General features: G+C 40.2%; 1 protein-coding gene across 1 annotated transcript in view; it reads left to right on the top strand.

Moving 5' to 3' along the window:
• Window positions 1–16344, top strand: part of PIR (pirin) — a 44407-nt gene that overhangs the window by 11948 nt on the left and 16115 nt on the right. The window contains exons 4-5 of the mRNA XM_089511661.1: window positions 5645–5728; window positions 8680–8886. Of these exons, the coding sequence (XP_089367787.1) occupies window positions 5645–5728; window positions 8680–8886 (291 nt within the window). The remainder of the gene's footprint in view (window positions 1–5644; window positions 5729–8679; window positions 8887–16344) is intronic.

Below are 16344 nucleotides of genomic sequence, written 5' to 3'. Positions count from 1 at the left end.
TATAATTCAGAGAGAGAGCGAGAGAGAGCTATCTCCTTTCTCTGAATAGCATGGTAAAAGGCGAGAGCTACATCCATCCTAGGAGCACCTAAAAGAAGCTCAGAGCTTCTGCCATCCACCCAGCCTTTAGGATGAGCACAAACAGTTATGCCTGCAAGGATTTTGTAAGTTCTTTGGCATCATTTTATGTTGCTTCTTCCTTTACATCCTTTGTTACACACTTCTAAGTTTTACCCTCAACTTATCCATGGATCATATCATGGATCAATCCATACGTTTGGTCCCAAGAACTGTCCTTGACTTATACAGTGTGCCCTTAGTATCCACTGGTATTTGGTTCCAGGATTTCCCATGGATAACAAAATCCATGGATGCTGAAGTCCCGTTAAATATAATGTAATATAAAATGGCAAAATTAAGGTTTGCATTCGGATTTTATCCTTTTAAAAATATTTTCAAGTTGTGGATGCTTGAATCTGTGAATAAATAATCCACGGATATGGAGGGCCAACTTATACATGAGGTCGACCTGTAGTTGACTATATAAGGTATTCTTTGAGGGTCCATTAAACTTTCCTCTTCCCTATTCCCTTTTAAAACAAGTTTGTTGGTGTATGAAAGACATTGGCACCATTTTCCTGCTCTAGTTCCTGCTTTTGCCAGCAGGTGGCACTGCCCAGTAGAAATTGGGGGTAAGAATGAGCTTGCCTAGGGCAAAAAGCCCTCTTAGGAAAGCTGAAACAAAACAAAACAAATATATATGGAGACTTGTGGGCTTATTTATCCTTTGAAAACCCAAACACAGATGCAGCAAATTTCTGCTATGCTAGAAAGTTATTTGTTCTATGTCAGGAGCAGTGCACATTTGCACAAGTGATCTCAGTTTTATAATTTATGAAACTAAAGCCATTAACAAAAAGCTGAAAGGGCTCCAGGATTACAGCTTTTCTACACATTAGAAATATGGTTGTCTTGAGTTTATTTCAAAATTGATATCTTATCAAGACAATCTTAGCAGTTTGGATGTATGTGTGGTACTTCTGAGACATAGGGCTTTTAGTATCACTCAAAAGAAATCACACAGCCATTCAGTCCATCTTTTCTCGGTGGATTTCCTATGGGTAGGAGGAAGAAGGAAAAGTGTGAGAGGCCTATAAATGAAAGATTACTTTTTCTGGATCCTTCCCCGAACCAATGCCTGAGGCAGGGCAATTCCACAGTAAAAGTGTTGTCCAGAAGCAACTGTCACTAGGTATTCCAAAAGCCGGCCCGTATGCAGTTATATTTGCAGCATCTTTTTATTGCATTCTTTTATACTCCCTGAAATGATATTTTTAAGCATTTAGGACTCCCTTTGGTGAAGGTTAATGTGGCACAAAGAGGTGAAGGTTGGAAAGAGAATTGCCAAAAACTCACCCACCACTTGGGTGGTGAATAGAACAACCTCTTGTTCATACACTGGACTTGTAAATTTCTAGCTATATTTTCATTCTCAGTCTGAATCCAGAGAAAACGGAGGTACTGGTGATAGGTTCCGGGTGGTGAGATTTGCCATCCTGTCCTGAATGGGGTCACGCTCCCCTTGAAGGAGCCCTGGTGGCGCAGTGGTTAAATGCCTGTACTGCAGCCATTCACTCAAAACCATAAGGTTGTGAGTTCAAGACCAGCAAAAGGGCCCAAGCTCGACTCAGGCTTGCATCCTTCCGAGGTCGCTAAAATGAGTACCCAGACTGTTGGGGGCAAATTAGCTTACTTGCTAATTAGCTTACTTGCTGTTCACCGCTATGATCTTTGGAATAGCGGTATATAAATAAAACAAATTATTAATTATTATTATTATTAAGGACTCGGTTCGCAGCTTGGGAGTGCTCCTGGACTCGTCGCTCCAGCTGTCATCTCAGATGGATGCGGCAGTCAGGAGCGCTTGTTATCAGCTTTGGCTGATATGCCAGCTGCGACTCTACCTGGACCAGAGGGACCTTGAATCTGTAGTACTTGCTCTGGTAACCTCTCAATTGGATTTCTGTAATGCGCTCTACATGGGGCAACCCTTGTACCAAACCCGGAAGCTACAGTTAGTGCAAAATATGGCAGCGAGACTGGTCGCTGGTGGTTCCAGGTCAGACCACATAACACCTATTTTGAAAGATCTTCATTGGCTGCCTGTTTGCTTCTGGGCTCAATACAAGGTGTTGGTTATGACCTATAAAGCCCTAAATGGCTTGGGCCCAGGGTACTTGAAGGACCACCTCTCCCCATATAATCCGCCCCGCACACTCAGGTCGGCAGGGAAGAATCTGCTGGAGGTCCCAACTGCACGTTATGCGAGGACCTCGCAACGGGCCTTCTCTATCTCGGCCCCAAGAATATGGAATAATCTCCCGGACGACCTCCGCTCCACCACATCTTTAGATACTTTTAAGAAGAATCTTAAGACCTTCTTCTCTAAAGCCTTCCCCCCCATGAGATGTCATTTTATGTTTCACCCCCTATGTTGACGACCTTGTAATGTTTATGGATTCCCCCACTCAGCTGGCCCTGTGTTGTATTGTGACTGTTTTTAAATGTTGTTTTAAATGTTTTTATCTTGGTGTATTTTTTATCTAAATTCTGGATGCCACTTTGATCAAAGTTGGAAAAGCGGGATAAAAATAAACTTTTATTATTATTATTATTATTATTATTATTGTAGTATTTTGTTTTTTCCTTCTGTTAATACAAAGTAATTTCTTGTGAATACAACAAAATCAAATCTGAGGATAAGGGAAACCTGCTACTATCTTTGTCGGCATACTCTCTTTCTATTCCTTCATTTTCATCAGGAAACATTTAGTGTACAGACAAAACAGTTCATCTGGTATTTAAGTTTAGAGTGATCACGTACTTTTTACATGTGTGTGCATGTTGACAGATTAATTAATCTTCTGGAATAACTCTAAATAATACTCTTAAGTGTTCAAAACTATAGTATTCTATAACTAAAGTGTTCTAAGTCCAGGCAATATAACAAGTGAAGTGGATTTATTTTTCTTTTTATTAATGGTTTCAGAAGTTTGTATATAATAAAGGCTGAGTCTCCCTTATCCAGAATTCCAAAATATGAAATATTCCAAAACTTTTTTCATGGGAGGCTGAGGTCCAAAACACACTGCAGAAATAATCCAGTTTCAGACTGCTTTAATTGCCTTGGCTCAGTGCTAGAAAATCCTGGGAATTATAGTTTATTATGGCACCAGAGCTCTCTGATTAAAAAAAGGCTAAATGTCTCACAAAACTACAGTTTCCAGAATTCCCTAGCATTGAGCCAGGCTGCCAGGGCAGTTAAATTGGTCTCAAACTGTATTATTCCTGCAGTGTGTTTTGGACCTGAGCTTTCTGATGGTTCATTTTACACAAACTTTATTAAAAAATACTTTGCACAAAATTATTAAAAATGCTTTGTATAAAATTACCTTCAGGCTATGTGTATATGGTATATATGGAACATGAACACATTTTGTGTTTAGATTTGATTCCATCACCAAGATATCTCATTATGGTATGTATATGCAAAAACAGGTATTCCAAAATCTAAAGATAAAATAAAAATCCAAAGCACCTCTGGTCCCAAGCATTCTGAATAAGGGAGGCTCAAATTATATGCATATTATATTGAATAATATGAGATAACTAATTGGTTATTTTCAAGCATTCTTAGTACATCTGGTTCTCATTTTCTCCCAACAGCTCCTGAAGTTCAGTGGGTTCTTCCACAGTAACAGTTTCCACCAAAATTAATTTCATTTGCTTGCTATTATATTCTGGGCATTCTAGTCTTTTTCCTGGTATTTCCCAGTTCTTAAAAAGCCTAGTTTCTGGCATTTTTTAATGACTTGCAATTCATTTGCATGTAGCAGTAACTTTCCATGCATAGGCTATTGCAGAGTCATGCAGTGTCGACTCTCTTGTCAACAGTGGCTTGTGAAGTACATGGAAACACGGAAGTTGATATGTATAGCCCAATCTTTCATCATTGAGTCTAGTTTTACAACACTAAACCCTATAATGTACCTGGTGAAGAACCATCTTCTTTTTTTTGTCAATAAAACTAATTAACAGATAACCTCATATTAAAAAATGATATTTAGTACTCATTAGGAGACTGATTTATATTTTTTTAAAATTACTTTTGGAAGTAATTACTGGAATACTAATGCATGTAGCAGAAGTGCCTTGAAACAATACCTTTAAAAGTCCAGTCAGTTTAGTTGGTTTTGGCACATCCTCCCAACTTAGAAGGAAGAGTTTGGAGGGGGGGGGGGGGGAACAAGCAAGGGTTTAGGTTTGACTTCATGATTAGCCAAGTCCCTTAGCTCTCCTGATCCTTTTTGGGAGTGTCACAGACTCCCAAAATGACTTAACAGCATCTATTACTTGTGTTGAGAATCTGTACTGCAGACTGAAGAAAGCAAGCATGGCATTATTTTATTATCTTTGTGTGCATAAATATGAGATCAGAGGTTAATGTGCTGCATTGCAAATGTGCTTTGCATTGCAAATTGCGGATGGCCCACTTTTACCTGTATTGTTATCTAGAGGTTAGGGCTGGTTCTAGTGCTAGCAGCTGGCTCAGGCAGTAGATTTTTGGTGTCCTGAAACCCACTGTGTGTGCTTGGGGGCAGTCATGTTCTCTCAACCTTAGAGGAGGGCAGTGGCAAACCCTCTGAACAAACGTGAAGTCAAAAGCTTTCATGGCCAGCATCCATAGTTTTTTGTGGGATTTTCGGCCTATGTGGCCATGTTCCGGAAGAGTTTATTCCTGATATTTTGCCAGCAGCTGTGGTTGGCATCAGTTGGTGAAACATCAGGAATAAACTCTTCCAGAACTAAGCCACATATGGGCCAAAAAACCCACAAAATACCTCTAAACAAATCTTGCCAAGGTGATTTTAATGGAAGCAGCTATCAAGAAGGCTTTTTCTCATGTCCTCACCAAGCTGAAATACAATAACAAATTCTGCAGCTTGAAATCAAGATACACAATACCTAAAGCAAGCGGTTATTTTAGCTCATGGGACAGAAACTCCCACAAGCACCTCTCCTGCACCTTGGCTCTCATGATCCAAAATAACAGAGGGCTTTAGGTACTGTATACCTTGACTTCAGGCTGTGGGATTTGTTACTGTATTTCAACTTGGTGAGGACATGAGAGAGTCTTCTCAATGGCTTCTCCCACCTCCTGAATCCCCTTCCATGAGAGGCTCAGCTGACCCATCCCTGCTTTCCTTTTGCCAGCAGACAAAGACCTTTTTGTTTAAGCAGGCTTTTAATTGGTAAATCATGCATAAGGAGGCTTCTTCTTGGGTGTGGGTGGGTGTGTGCGTGCGCTTTATTTATATGTTTATTTATTTATTAACTTTTGGATGCTTTGTAATAATTTTGTACTGTTCTAAATGTGATTATTTTAATTGTTTTTAAAATTATTTTGTTGGGCTTTAACTGATTTCTTTTGTGATCTTCCTTGAGTCCCACTTTGGGATGAAGTTAGCATATAAATAAAACAAACAAACAAAATTTCAAGAAGGAAAATATTTTGAGCTAGCCTTGATAAGAAGCAAATCAAATTTAGACTTCTCTGAAGTTCTAAACCATCTCTGTTTTTCAGGTAACATACCTACTGGCAGGTGGATCCATGGCCCATGAAGACTTTTGTGGCCATACAGGTAGATTAGACCCAGGAGATCTGCAGGTATGCCAAGGTGTCAAGAATTGCGGGAGATTATTTTAATTAAGTATTTTTAAAGTCATTTTTCAACCCTGTTCTTTCCTATTGAAGCTGATTTTGAAGGCCTGCAGTCTATCACAGTCCATGGCCTGTTACAGACTGCCAAAATAAAGCTGCTTCGGGTCTCTTTGGAGGTATGCTATTTAAATGATGCATGGGTCCTAAGAGTCCGGAGGTTGCGCCAAAGCCACATTCCATTCCTAAGCACTGGAGTGCAGCTTTGCTGCAGCTTCCGGATTCTTAGGGTGCATGCATCATTTAAACAGCATACCTCCAAAGAGACCTGAAGCAGCTTTATTTTGGCAGTCTGTAACAGGCCCATATTTCTTCATGATTGCTCTAATATATTTTGTAGAACAGTGGTCCCCTACCTTGGGTCCCCAAATGTTGTTGGACTGCAAGACCTATCATCCCTGACTGTTGGTCATGCTGGCTGGCAATTACAGAATTTAGAAGTCAACACCGCCTTGGGATCTAAGAGTGGGAGCCCACTGTAGATCACTGATCCTCAGCAGATAAGTCAAGACCCATCAGTGTGCTGCATCCTGACCTATGGTGGATTATAACCAGATTTTAGAAAAGTGACTTTTTGGACTACAGCTCCCAAAGCCTCCCACCCAGCATGGTTACTGACTGTGATGGCTGTGAGTTTCTGGGAGTTGCAGCCCAAAGAGAAACTTTCCCAATTTATGGTTATGACACTAGTACAAATATTATTTTATGTTTGTTGGGGTTTCTTTTCAGAGAGGAGTTAGGTCAAGGGGGTTGAAGGTTGGAGGTTGAGGTGTACGGATACAAAAGAACAGAGCTGTTGTACATTTTGTTTTGCAGAATAAGGCATTTAGGCCAGGTGTAGTGTCACTCTTCTTCAAACTACACCACCAAACTACATTTCTATATGAATATGAGAGCAAAAAATGCTCAGTTATCTTTTATATCTCATCACCCGAAGAGAAAAAAAATGAACAAATACTATTAAATGAATAAAATGGTCCCAATTTGGAAGTATGGAATTAAAGATAGGCCTGGGTCTAAAGAGGGAAGAAACGATTGTTGGAAAAGGTGTTAGTATTTCCAAATTTATTTAAAGTCTCAGTTTTCATTGGGAGAGGGATAAGTGTTCTTGGTATTTTTAAATGAAGAACCCAATTTTATTGCCTTTCTTTTTCTTTTTTTTACCTCATGGTCCTTCAGGATGTGGCCTATTTTATAGTCTATAACACTAAAGGCACTAGATCCTGGCTGATCCTGGAAACTAAATAGGTTCAGCCCTGGTTAGTACTTGGATGGGAGACCACAAATGAAGACCAGGTGCTATAGCTTGTAAACCAGATTTCAGAGGAAGAAACTGGCAATACCACCTCTGAGTATTTTTTGTCTAAGAAATCTCTATGAAATTCATGGGGTCATTATAAGCCAACAGGCAATTTGAAGATATACATGTGTACACATATACAGTGGACCCTTGTTATACGCTGGGGTTTGGTTCCAAGAACCCCCATGGATAACAAAATCCGTGGATGCTCAAGTCTCATTAAATATAATGAGGCCCCATACAGACAGGCCAAAATAAAGCTGCTTCGGGTCACTTTAGAGGTATGCTGTTTAAATGATGCATGCGTACTAAGAGTCTGGAAGCCGCGCCAAAGCCACGATCCAATACTAAGAAGTGGAGCACAGCTTTGGCACAACTTCTGGACTCTTAGTATGCATGCATCATTAAAACAGCATACCTCCAAAGTGACCCAAAACAGCTTTATTTTGGCCTGTCTGTATCGGGCCTGACATAGCCAAATGGTGTCCCTTATAAAAAATGGAAAATCAAGGTTTGATATTTGAAATTTATACTTTTTTCAACATTTTCAAACCACAGATGCTTGAATCTGTGTATAAAAAATCTGTGTATAAGAAGAGCCGACTGTACACACACAGTCTTTAGGAAGTAAAATACTAGTGCTAGCTGTCATAACAGCAAATCAAGTTTGGACTTGCCTGAAGTTCTGAACCATCTCTGTTTTTCTGTATGTGACTCTACTCTGTCACTTTCCTTCCCTGGCATACTTTTATAAGAAAAATATTTTTGTTTGTGAGCTTTGAAAGCTAGAGTATTTAATTTAGTGCCTGTTTGCTTTGTCTAATAAAGGTATAAAACAAGAAAGAGTTCAGAATTTGTTTATAGTCATCACAGCTCCCGTTGCATTTCTATACAGTATTTTCAGAAACCTTTGGATATTTATATTCTGAACAAGCCACAATTTTATAGAGATCATTTTGATTCTTGACTTTTAAAATGACATATTTTTGGTTGATCACTCAGAAGGAACTTGGAATATGTCTTCTTTCACCTAGGCTGAATAAATAAATTTTACCACAGTGATGAATGTAGCTACCCATCTCTTTTATACTATATCCTCCATCATTTTTACTAGTTATGGTTATGCTGACTAGTTATTACCAATCTTGCAATCTGACAGCATCTAAAAAAACACAGTCTCCACTCCTCTTTTAGGTGATGTTTCCTGTTCTAAGGCAAATTATGTATAAAGATGGTAACTAACTTTATATACATTTATATACATTCATGAGAGACAGTGTGGTGTAGAGGACTGAGCATTGGGCTACAATTCTAGAAACCAGAGTTCAAATCCCCACTGAGCAATAGAAACCCATTGGGTGAGTTTGGAAGGCAAAGTGGAAGGCAAAGGCAACCCCCCCTCAACAAATCTTGCCAAGAATAACCCATTATAGGTTTGCCTTTGGGTCACCATAAGTTGGGAATGACTTGAAGACAAACAACAACAACAGTATACATTTATGCGGGTGGAGGCGGCAGAAGTTCTGGGCTGTGCATCACTCTGGTTTTTAAAAAGTACTGTAATTCTCTGTCATCTATTCTTTTCTCTCCTTGTGCACAGTGGATGACAGCTGGCCGCGGGATTCTGCATGCAGAGATGCCCTGCTCTGAAGAGCCAGCCCATGGGTTACAGCTGTGGGTCAATTTGAGAAGCTCTGAGAAGATGATTGAACCTCAGTACCAAGAACTGAAAAGCAAAGAAATACCCAAACCTTCACAGAATGGTGTGACAGTGTCTGTCATCTCAGGAGAGGCATTGGGTGTAAAGGTAAAAGATATCCTGATAAGCTAAGAAAGAACAGTCTTTGAAAAGATGAGCACACTTGCTAGTTATCTAATGACAGGGTAGGCATTGTATGTCCTGGGGCTGCATGTGCCCTTTCCCAATGCTATGTTTATGGTCAAGATTCCTCAGTACACCTATTTTCTGGCTAAAAGAAAGGGAGAAATAGCTTCACCTGGAAGCTTCCAGGGGCATATTCACACAACACAAATATAATATGATTCCACCATGGAATTTTGGGATTTCCATTTTAAGGAGGGGCATGGCTGAGAATTCTCAGCCATAGAGGTCTGATACCCCACTAAATTATAAAACCCAGGATTCCATAGGATTCAGCCATGGCAATACAAGTAGAATCATAGTGCTGTAATTATGTGGTGTGAAAGGTCCCCAGGAACAGCAAGTCATCCTGTTAAAGAGATCCCAGAGCCTTCCTCACTGATTAGCATTAAAATATCATTTAAAAAAAAAAAAGCAGAAATGAACTTCTATTTCTTGTTTGGCTTTCAGAGGGGAATGCATTTTTAGCAGTGTGTGCAGCTCTCAAACACTGCTGGGGTGGAAAGTAGGTGCCCGGACATAAAGCAGTTTTAGCATAAATGCCCTCCCTCCTCCTTGTCAGTGTGTGTATTTACAAAATAATACATTCTCTGTCTCTCTCTCATCTGTATTCTTCACTTTCAGAGCTGAACCGTGAAAGACCAGGTTAGAGGGCACTGAGTATTAAGGATGAGAACCTTGGTATATGATGCAAGCCTTTTAATGAGTATTTTATAAACTGGCTTGCAGCACCCCATTCAAGAGGCACATAAAGGAGCTAAGCAGGTCCTGCTCTATATAATGCTGAGGCATGCCTTGGTGATATATTGGAATGTAGCTTGCAAAGGAAACTGGCTGTCTTCGTTCTTGCCGTGAACTAACATCAGAAAAGGTTGCAAAGGAAAAACAAGCAGCACAGCTTGTTAAGCCAGTTCCTGCAGACCCCACACAGAACACATGCACCCACCCCTCACTTTCAGAGCTGAACCCTGACCTCTGCTCTGCTTTTGCATTCCATGCTTTTGTTTTATTAACTTCCCTCTTGCCTATATGAAAGCAGATAGGTCCTTTTACCCAGACATGCCTGTCTAGCTCATGGTCAGCTTAGAGGCTCTTCAGTCCTAGTTATTATTTGCCATTATTGCATTTCATGAGAATGCCATAGGAGATCTTGAGAAAGCATTTTCCATAGTTGAGCAGTTGTGAAATTTGTAATAGAAGGAACCTGTTTTGCCTCTTGCCTAAAACATTTAAAAACATCCATCCACTTTTGTAGTCCATATCTTACACCACCCCCAGTAATTTAGCCTTATATTTGGAGAGAGGGGATAAGATTAGTGTAAACATCACAAGACTGCTTTATTTATTTTAGTAAAATATTTATATTTATCCAACCATCTATCCACCCTTTGTTTTATTTTTACCCTACCTTTCCCAAACTGGGACTCAAGGCAACTTACAAAAGAGAGAAAATTATAACCAAACACCAATAGTTAGAAACACAGCGAAAGCTGGGACTAAAACAGTATTGCATTAACAACAGAATTTACACCATTTGACATATTACTTGAAAATAAAGAATTAAAGCACAAAAAAGTCCTTCTCTCGTAAAAGAATGAGTTCCCAAAGGCTTGCTGGAATAAAAAGATCTTTGCCTGTCATCAAAAAGAATGCAAAGAAGGAGCCATCATGGCCTCCCCAAGAGAAGAGTTCCATAATCTGAGAGCAGCCACAGAGAGGGCCCTCTCTCAGGTTCCCACCAAATTAAAAAAAAATTATTTATATTGCCCCACCTCTCCCTACGGATCGAGGCGGGGTTACAACCTGATAAAAACATATCATACAATCATAAAATCCAACAGTTCAATAAATACATCCAGTTCCAATAAATACATCAGTGGTTATACACAAAGAGTCTTCTTTGAGGGGAATGTCCTAATCAAGATGAGGAGGGTAGGCCCACCGGAAGAGCTCCGTCTTGACTGCCTTCTTAAAGGCGTCTAGGGTAAGACGGATCTCTTCCGGTAGGCTGTTCCACAGTTTAGGGGCAGCAGCAGTAATAGTTCTTTGGGAAGTCGTGTGCAATTTGGTAGATTGTATTTCCAGTAGATTTTTTCCAGATATTCTGAGAGTGCAGGGCGGACTGTGTCGGGAGAGGCATTCCTGCAAGTAACTCGGGCCTAAGCCATATCAGGCTTTAAAGGTAATAACCAGCACCTTATAATGTGCCTGGAAACTGATTGGCAGCCAGTAGAGTGATTTTAAAACAGGAGTTATATGGTCAAATCTGGAGGTACCAATGACCAATTTGGCTGCCATATTTTGAACCAGTTGAAGCTTCCGAACTTGGCATAAGGGTAGCCCTATGTAGAGCACATTACAGAAATCAAGACGATAGGTTACCAGTGCATGTACTACTGCTTTAAGGTCTCTGGTCCAGGCAGGGGTGCAGCTGGCGTATCAACTGAAGTTGATAACAGGCACTCCTGGTTGTTGCGTCAATTTGAGATGACAGCTGTAGTGACGAGTCCAGGAGTACTCCCAAGCTGCGAACTTTGTCCTTTAAGGGGAGTGTAACCCCATCCAGGATAGGTTGACAAATTTCTTTCCCCGGGCCAGGGGTACCTATCGCTAGTGCCTCCGTTTTCTCTGGATTCAGCCTGAGTTTGTTTTCCCTCATCCAGCCCATTACCGACTCAAGGCAGGTATTCAGAGGAGAGACGCCATCCTTAGTCACTGCAACAGTCGGAGACATAGAGAAGTAGATGTGGGTGTCATCAGCGTACTGATAACACCACACCCCATGTCTCTGGATGATCTCTCCCAGCGGCTTCATGTAAATGTTAAACAGCATGGGGGACAGAATGGCGCCCTGAGGGACACCAGATGTCAGCTCTCTTTTTGAGGAAAAGCTGTCCCCCAGCATCACCATCTGGAATCTGCATGAGAGGTAGGAACGGAGCCACTGGCACAATGCCCCCGATACCTAACTCAGGCGTTCCAGAAGGATACCGTGGTCAATGGTATCAAAGGCTGCTGAGATGTCCAAGAGCACCAACAGGGTCACACATCCCCTGTCGATGCCCAGACGGAGATCATCTAAGGCAACCATGGCTGTTTCAGCTCCGTATCCCACCCTAAAGCCAGTTTGAAATGGGTCTAGATAATTGGCTTCCTCCAAGACACCTTGGAGTTGGGTGGCGACTGCCCTTTCGATCACCTTGCCCAAGAATGATAAGAGGGAGACCGGTCTGTAATTATTTCGAATCAGGGGGTCAAGGGAGGGTTTTTTCAAAAGTGGCTTAACCACTGCTTGTTTAAGTTTTTCCAGAAATTTTCCCTCCCTGAAAGATGCATTTATTATGAGTTGAAGCAATGTTTTTATCGCATCACCTCCTTGGACAGTCAGCCAATCTGCTTGTAAGGTTGGTGGAATTGAGAGACACGCCTCCTCCAGACTCTGAGAGACTCAGTATGTATCTATGCTGTAGAAATAATGTGGTTTGATATCACTTTAAGTGTTGTAGCTCCATCCTATGGAATCCTTGGATTGATAGTTTTACAAGGTCTTTAGCTTTCTCTGCCAAAGTGTGCTGGTGCTTTACAAAACTACAAATGTCAGGATTCTGTAGGATGGAGCCATGTAGTTAATATGGTGTCAAACTGCATTATTTCTACATTATATATGCACTCTCAGATAGGAAAAACAGTCCTTCAAATTGTCTAAACCGAAGCCTTGTGTATTCCACTCTAGTCCTGTGATCTTAGAGCAGTGTACAATAAAATTAGTTTAATCAGTTTTTAGAATTCTAATCTCTTTGTACTCTATAAGCTCTGTAAAAGTGTGCCAGTCAGACCAAATTCTTTCAAGGCCATAATGTCCAAAAGGTAGCACTGATTTATGTCTAGAATTTCTAGGAAGAAAATACAAATTCATTAATTCCAGTCTTACCTCTGGGAAGATGGAGAATAGGTTCACATTTTGTGGTGCTTAACATAATTTATGTAGAGAATGTGGTACAAGAGATGAAAATCTGGATAGTTGACAGATCTGCTCCGCTCTGCACTCTTCACTGCTTGTTGAACATCTTCCAAATGGAAGAACTCATAAATGAAATACAAATGAAATTCTTGTTCTTGTCAGACCTAAAGCACTGAAAAAAATCTGTATTCTATTTGCAACTTTTCAGCAATTGATCATTAGATCATGTAGTTCTTCAGGGTGAAGGCATTTGACTTGGCATTTGACATGGAACTCCAAATATTGGGGGAAGTGGAGAGAGAGAAAAAAGGAAATATCTGAATACTCAGGCCAGCTGTCAATATACGTTTGACATCTTACTAAAGTGGAATATAGGATAACAGTTGGTTGATAGTGTCCATTAGAGAACTTCATTTTTATTGTCCTAGATTGCTGTTTCTGAATTATTATTTTTTTTAAATCCTTATAGGCAATGCATAACCACTATCTGCATACTGTGTAAAAGAAAATACTACTTATAGTTCTTTCAAGTGTCTCCTGAGCCCATGCTGTGAATTGGTATTGCAGCACATAAATCAGTGTGCACAACCTATGGCCTATCCATCAATTGGGAGAGAACCCATCAACCATGTGCCATAGCTCATCAGTTTTGCCTGGTGTGTGTGTGTGTGTGTGTGTTTGGTAGTTTGCTTGTTTGCTTTACATTTACAGGCAGAATACAGAAAGACAGCCTGATGGGACAAGCATGATGTAAATGCTTTTGATGGGATATACTAGTTGTTAAGCAGAGTGTTGGGAAAACATGTGCTGATGCAGGTGCTGTAAAAATATTACATTGGGATTACAAATGAGCTAAGGGCAGAAAGTATCATTACAACCCATCTGTGTGCTCTGTATCTTTTGAGGGAGTACAGGTCCCAGAATTCTCCAGTCAGCATGGCCAAAACTAACTTTTCCAAATTCTGCTCTTGAAAGAAGAAAACAAGGCTTTCTTTGCCTATTACTTGTAGCAGTGATTTAAAAGGTAAGCCTGTTGTTGTGTGCCTTCAAGTCATTTCCAACTTCTGGTAACCCTAAGGTAACCTATCATGAGTTTTCTTGGTAAGATTTTTTTTGGGGTGGGGTGGGGGTGGCTTTGCCTGTCTTTGAAGCTGAGACTGTTGTGACTTGCCTGAGGTCAGCAAGTGGGTTTCCATAGCTGAGTGGGGATTCGAATCCTGGTCTCCAGAGTTGTAGTGCAATACTCAAACCACTACATAATGCTGGCTTTTGAGGGCATTACTGTCTACTATTCCAGTTTCCGATGCTTCACAAATAGAAAGTCTTCTACGTAATATCACAGCTTCATATGAGCTATGGCCACCAGCACAAAACCCTCCCCCCCCCCCCAGTGGCAGTTCTGATATGACAGCAAACACATTTAGAACTAAGGTATAAGAGCCAATGTGGTGTAGTGATTTAAAATTGGACTAGAACTCTGGAGACCAGAGTTCAAATCCTCACTCGGCCATGGAAACTCACTGGTGACCTTGGGCAAGCCACACTCTCTCAACCTCAGAGCAAGGCACAAACTGTCTCTTAACAAATCTTGCCAAGCAAACCCTATGATACATTCACCTTAAGACTGTTATAAGTCAGAAATGATTTAAGTGCAACAACAACATGAATTATGTGGTCAGATTGTGACAGTTGCTTATTGCCCTAGTCAGTCCTGGTGGAGTGCACACTGAGCAGTATTACTAAGTGTAAGCCTTTAATGTTGCTCAGCTACTGATATGCACCATGGGGTTCTAACCATATGGAGGTATTCAGCATTTTAATATGAAGATATGCCTGCAGTCAAGTTACAACAAATGTTCTTCATGCACTCAAAGGTTGACTTCTCATTGCATAGTTTCCTGAAACTTTTCCAATTGAAAGACTTTAATTTTATCACCTTCTGACATTCCTCCCTTGGATTTTATTGGCAAACATGTTGTTCATTATGAAGAGAAATCAATGCCACATGTAAGCAGCACGGGCTAATGAAATTGTGTTCATACCTATGGAAAGTGATTCCCTTTTCTAGTGCACAAAGAACAGGGAGAAAAAATTCTTCAAGCCCAGCATAAAATCTCTTTTGCATTTAGAAGCTGACTTGTTGATTCATTTTAATGCTCTTGGTATATTACCATGAGTAATTGGGGGGGGGGGGGGGGATAAGGTTTGCAAGATGAGCCAAAGTGGGGTTTGCATACCAAAGTAGTCGTAAATTCTTTCAACATGTGGCTTCAGATGTTTCCATGAGTACTTCACAGAGCTGTTTTAAAAAACATTTTGGTTTAATACACCTCCCATTCCAACAGAGATGCATTTCTTCCTGTGATTCATTTCCTGACCAGGGCTACAATTTGTAAGATGACTGAAGTACAAGACACCACAACCTGATGGAGAGGAGGAACTGATTGGTTCTCTTGCTCTGAGAACAGCTTCTTCTTTTTCTTTTCCTTATTAGAAGACAGTTTTGCATTGCATAGTGTGTAGCTTGATGTGGAATTGAAGGTATTCTATCAGCAGATCTTGTAAAATAGTTGGAAGTTATCATTACTAAGGAAATGTAATTTATATTATATTGACAGTCCTTTTAATTTACAGCCTTTCAGGCATGTCCGCAAATGGAGTTTTATGGGTTTACCAATGCCCATAATCTAAATTGTTGACATTTTTAGACATGCAAGAGGTAACTGTAGGAATTCTGACCCCTTAGTCATAGGCATTTCATATTAGCATGGATTAGATGAAAATTAATAGTTGTAAAGATTATTGTAGAACGAAGACACGTCTAGATTTTTGATGTTATCTTTAGATTTTCTGCTATTGCACTTTTCATGTTTTATAACAGTGCTGACCCAACTGCCTGGTAAAACCCATCTTACTACTAGTTGATGAATGATTGAAAGCTCTCTCTTGATCTTGAAAGGAACCACCTCCAGGGTTGAGAGGTTATTCTGTTTGTTAAATTAATCCTTGGTATCCCTGCTGAGACTAATGAAGTCAGTGTGAATTTTTAGGAATTAGGTTACTGCTCGTAATATGGGCAATGACTAAAGATCAGAACCAGAAGGGAAACATACTACCACCAACCCATGCTTGTGCTTTTGCTATTTATAAATTGTTCAGAGCAAATTCATTTTCTCAAGAAGTATCTATTTAAGACTGATGTGTATGTTATTTCTATGTATATATGTTAGGTTTTAAAGGTCTAGTGTATTGTCCTAAAGTTAAAAGATTGAATAGGAAGTCATAATGAATACTATCCATTAATAGGTAGCTTGTGCTCCATCAGTTTGTCTACCCATTCTAAAGCCATCTACACTACTGGTAAGAATGGAAGAGAGAGAGTATATTTTTAAATGAACCATCCTATTTTACACCTTTGTTCC

This window comes from Sceloporus occidentalis, unplaced genomic scaffold, assembly GCF_023333645.1.
Source record: "Sceloporus occidentalis isolate IW3139 unplaced genomic scaffold, rSceOcc1.0.p SCAF_2, whole genome shotgun sequence".
NCBI lineage: Eukaryota > Metazoa > Chordata > Lepidosauria > Squamata > Phrynosomatidae > Sceloporus > Sceloporus occidentalis.
The sequence above is the reverse complement of the archived record's forward strand: the minus strand, read 5'-3'. Positions and strand labels throughout refer to the sequence as shown.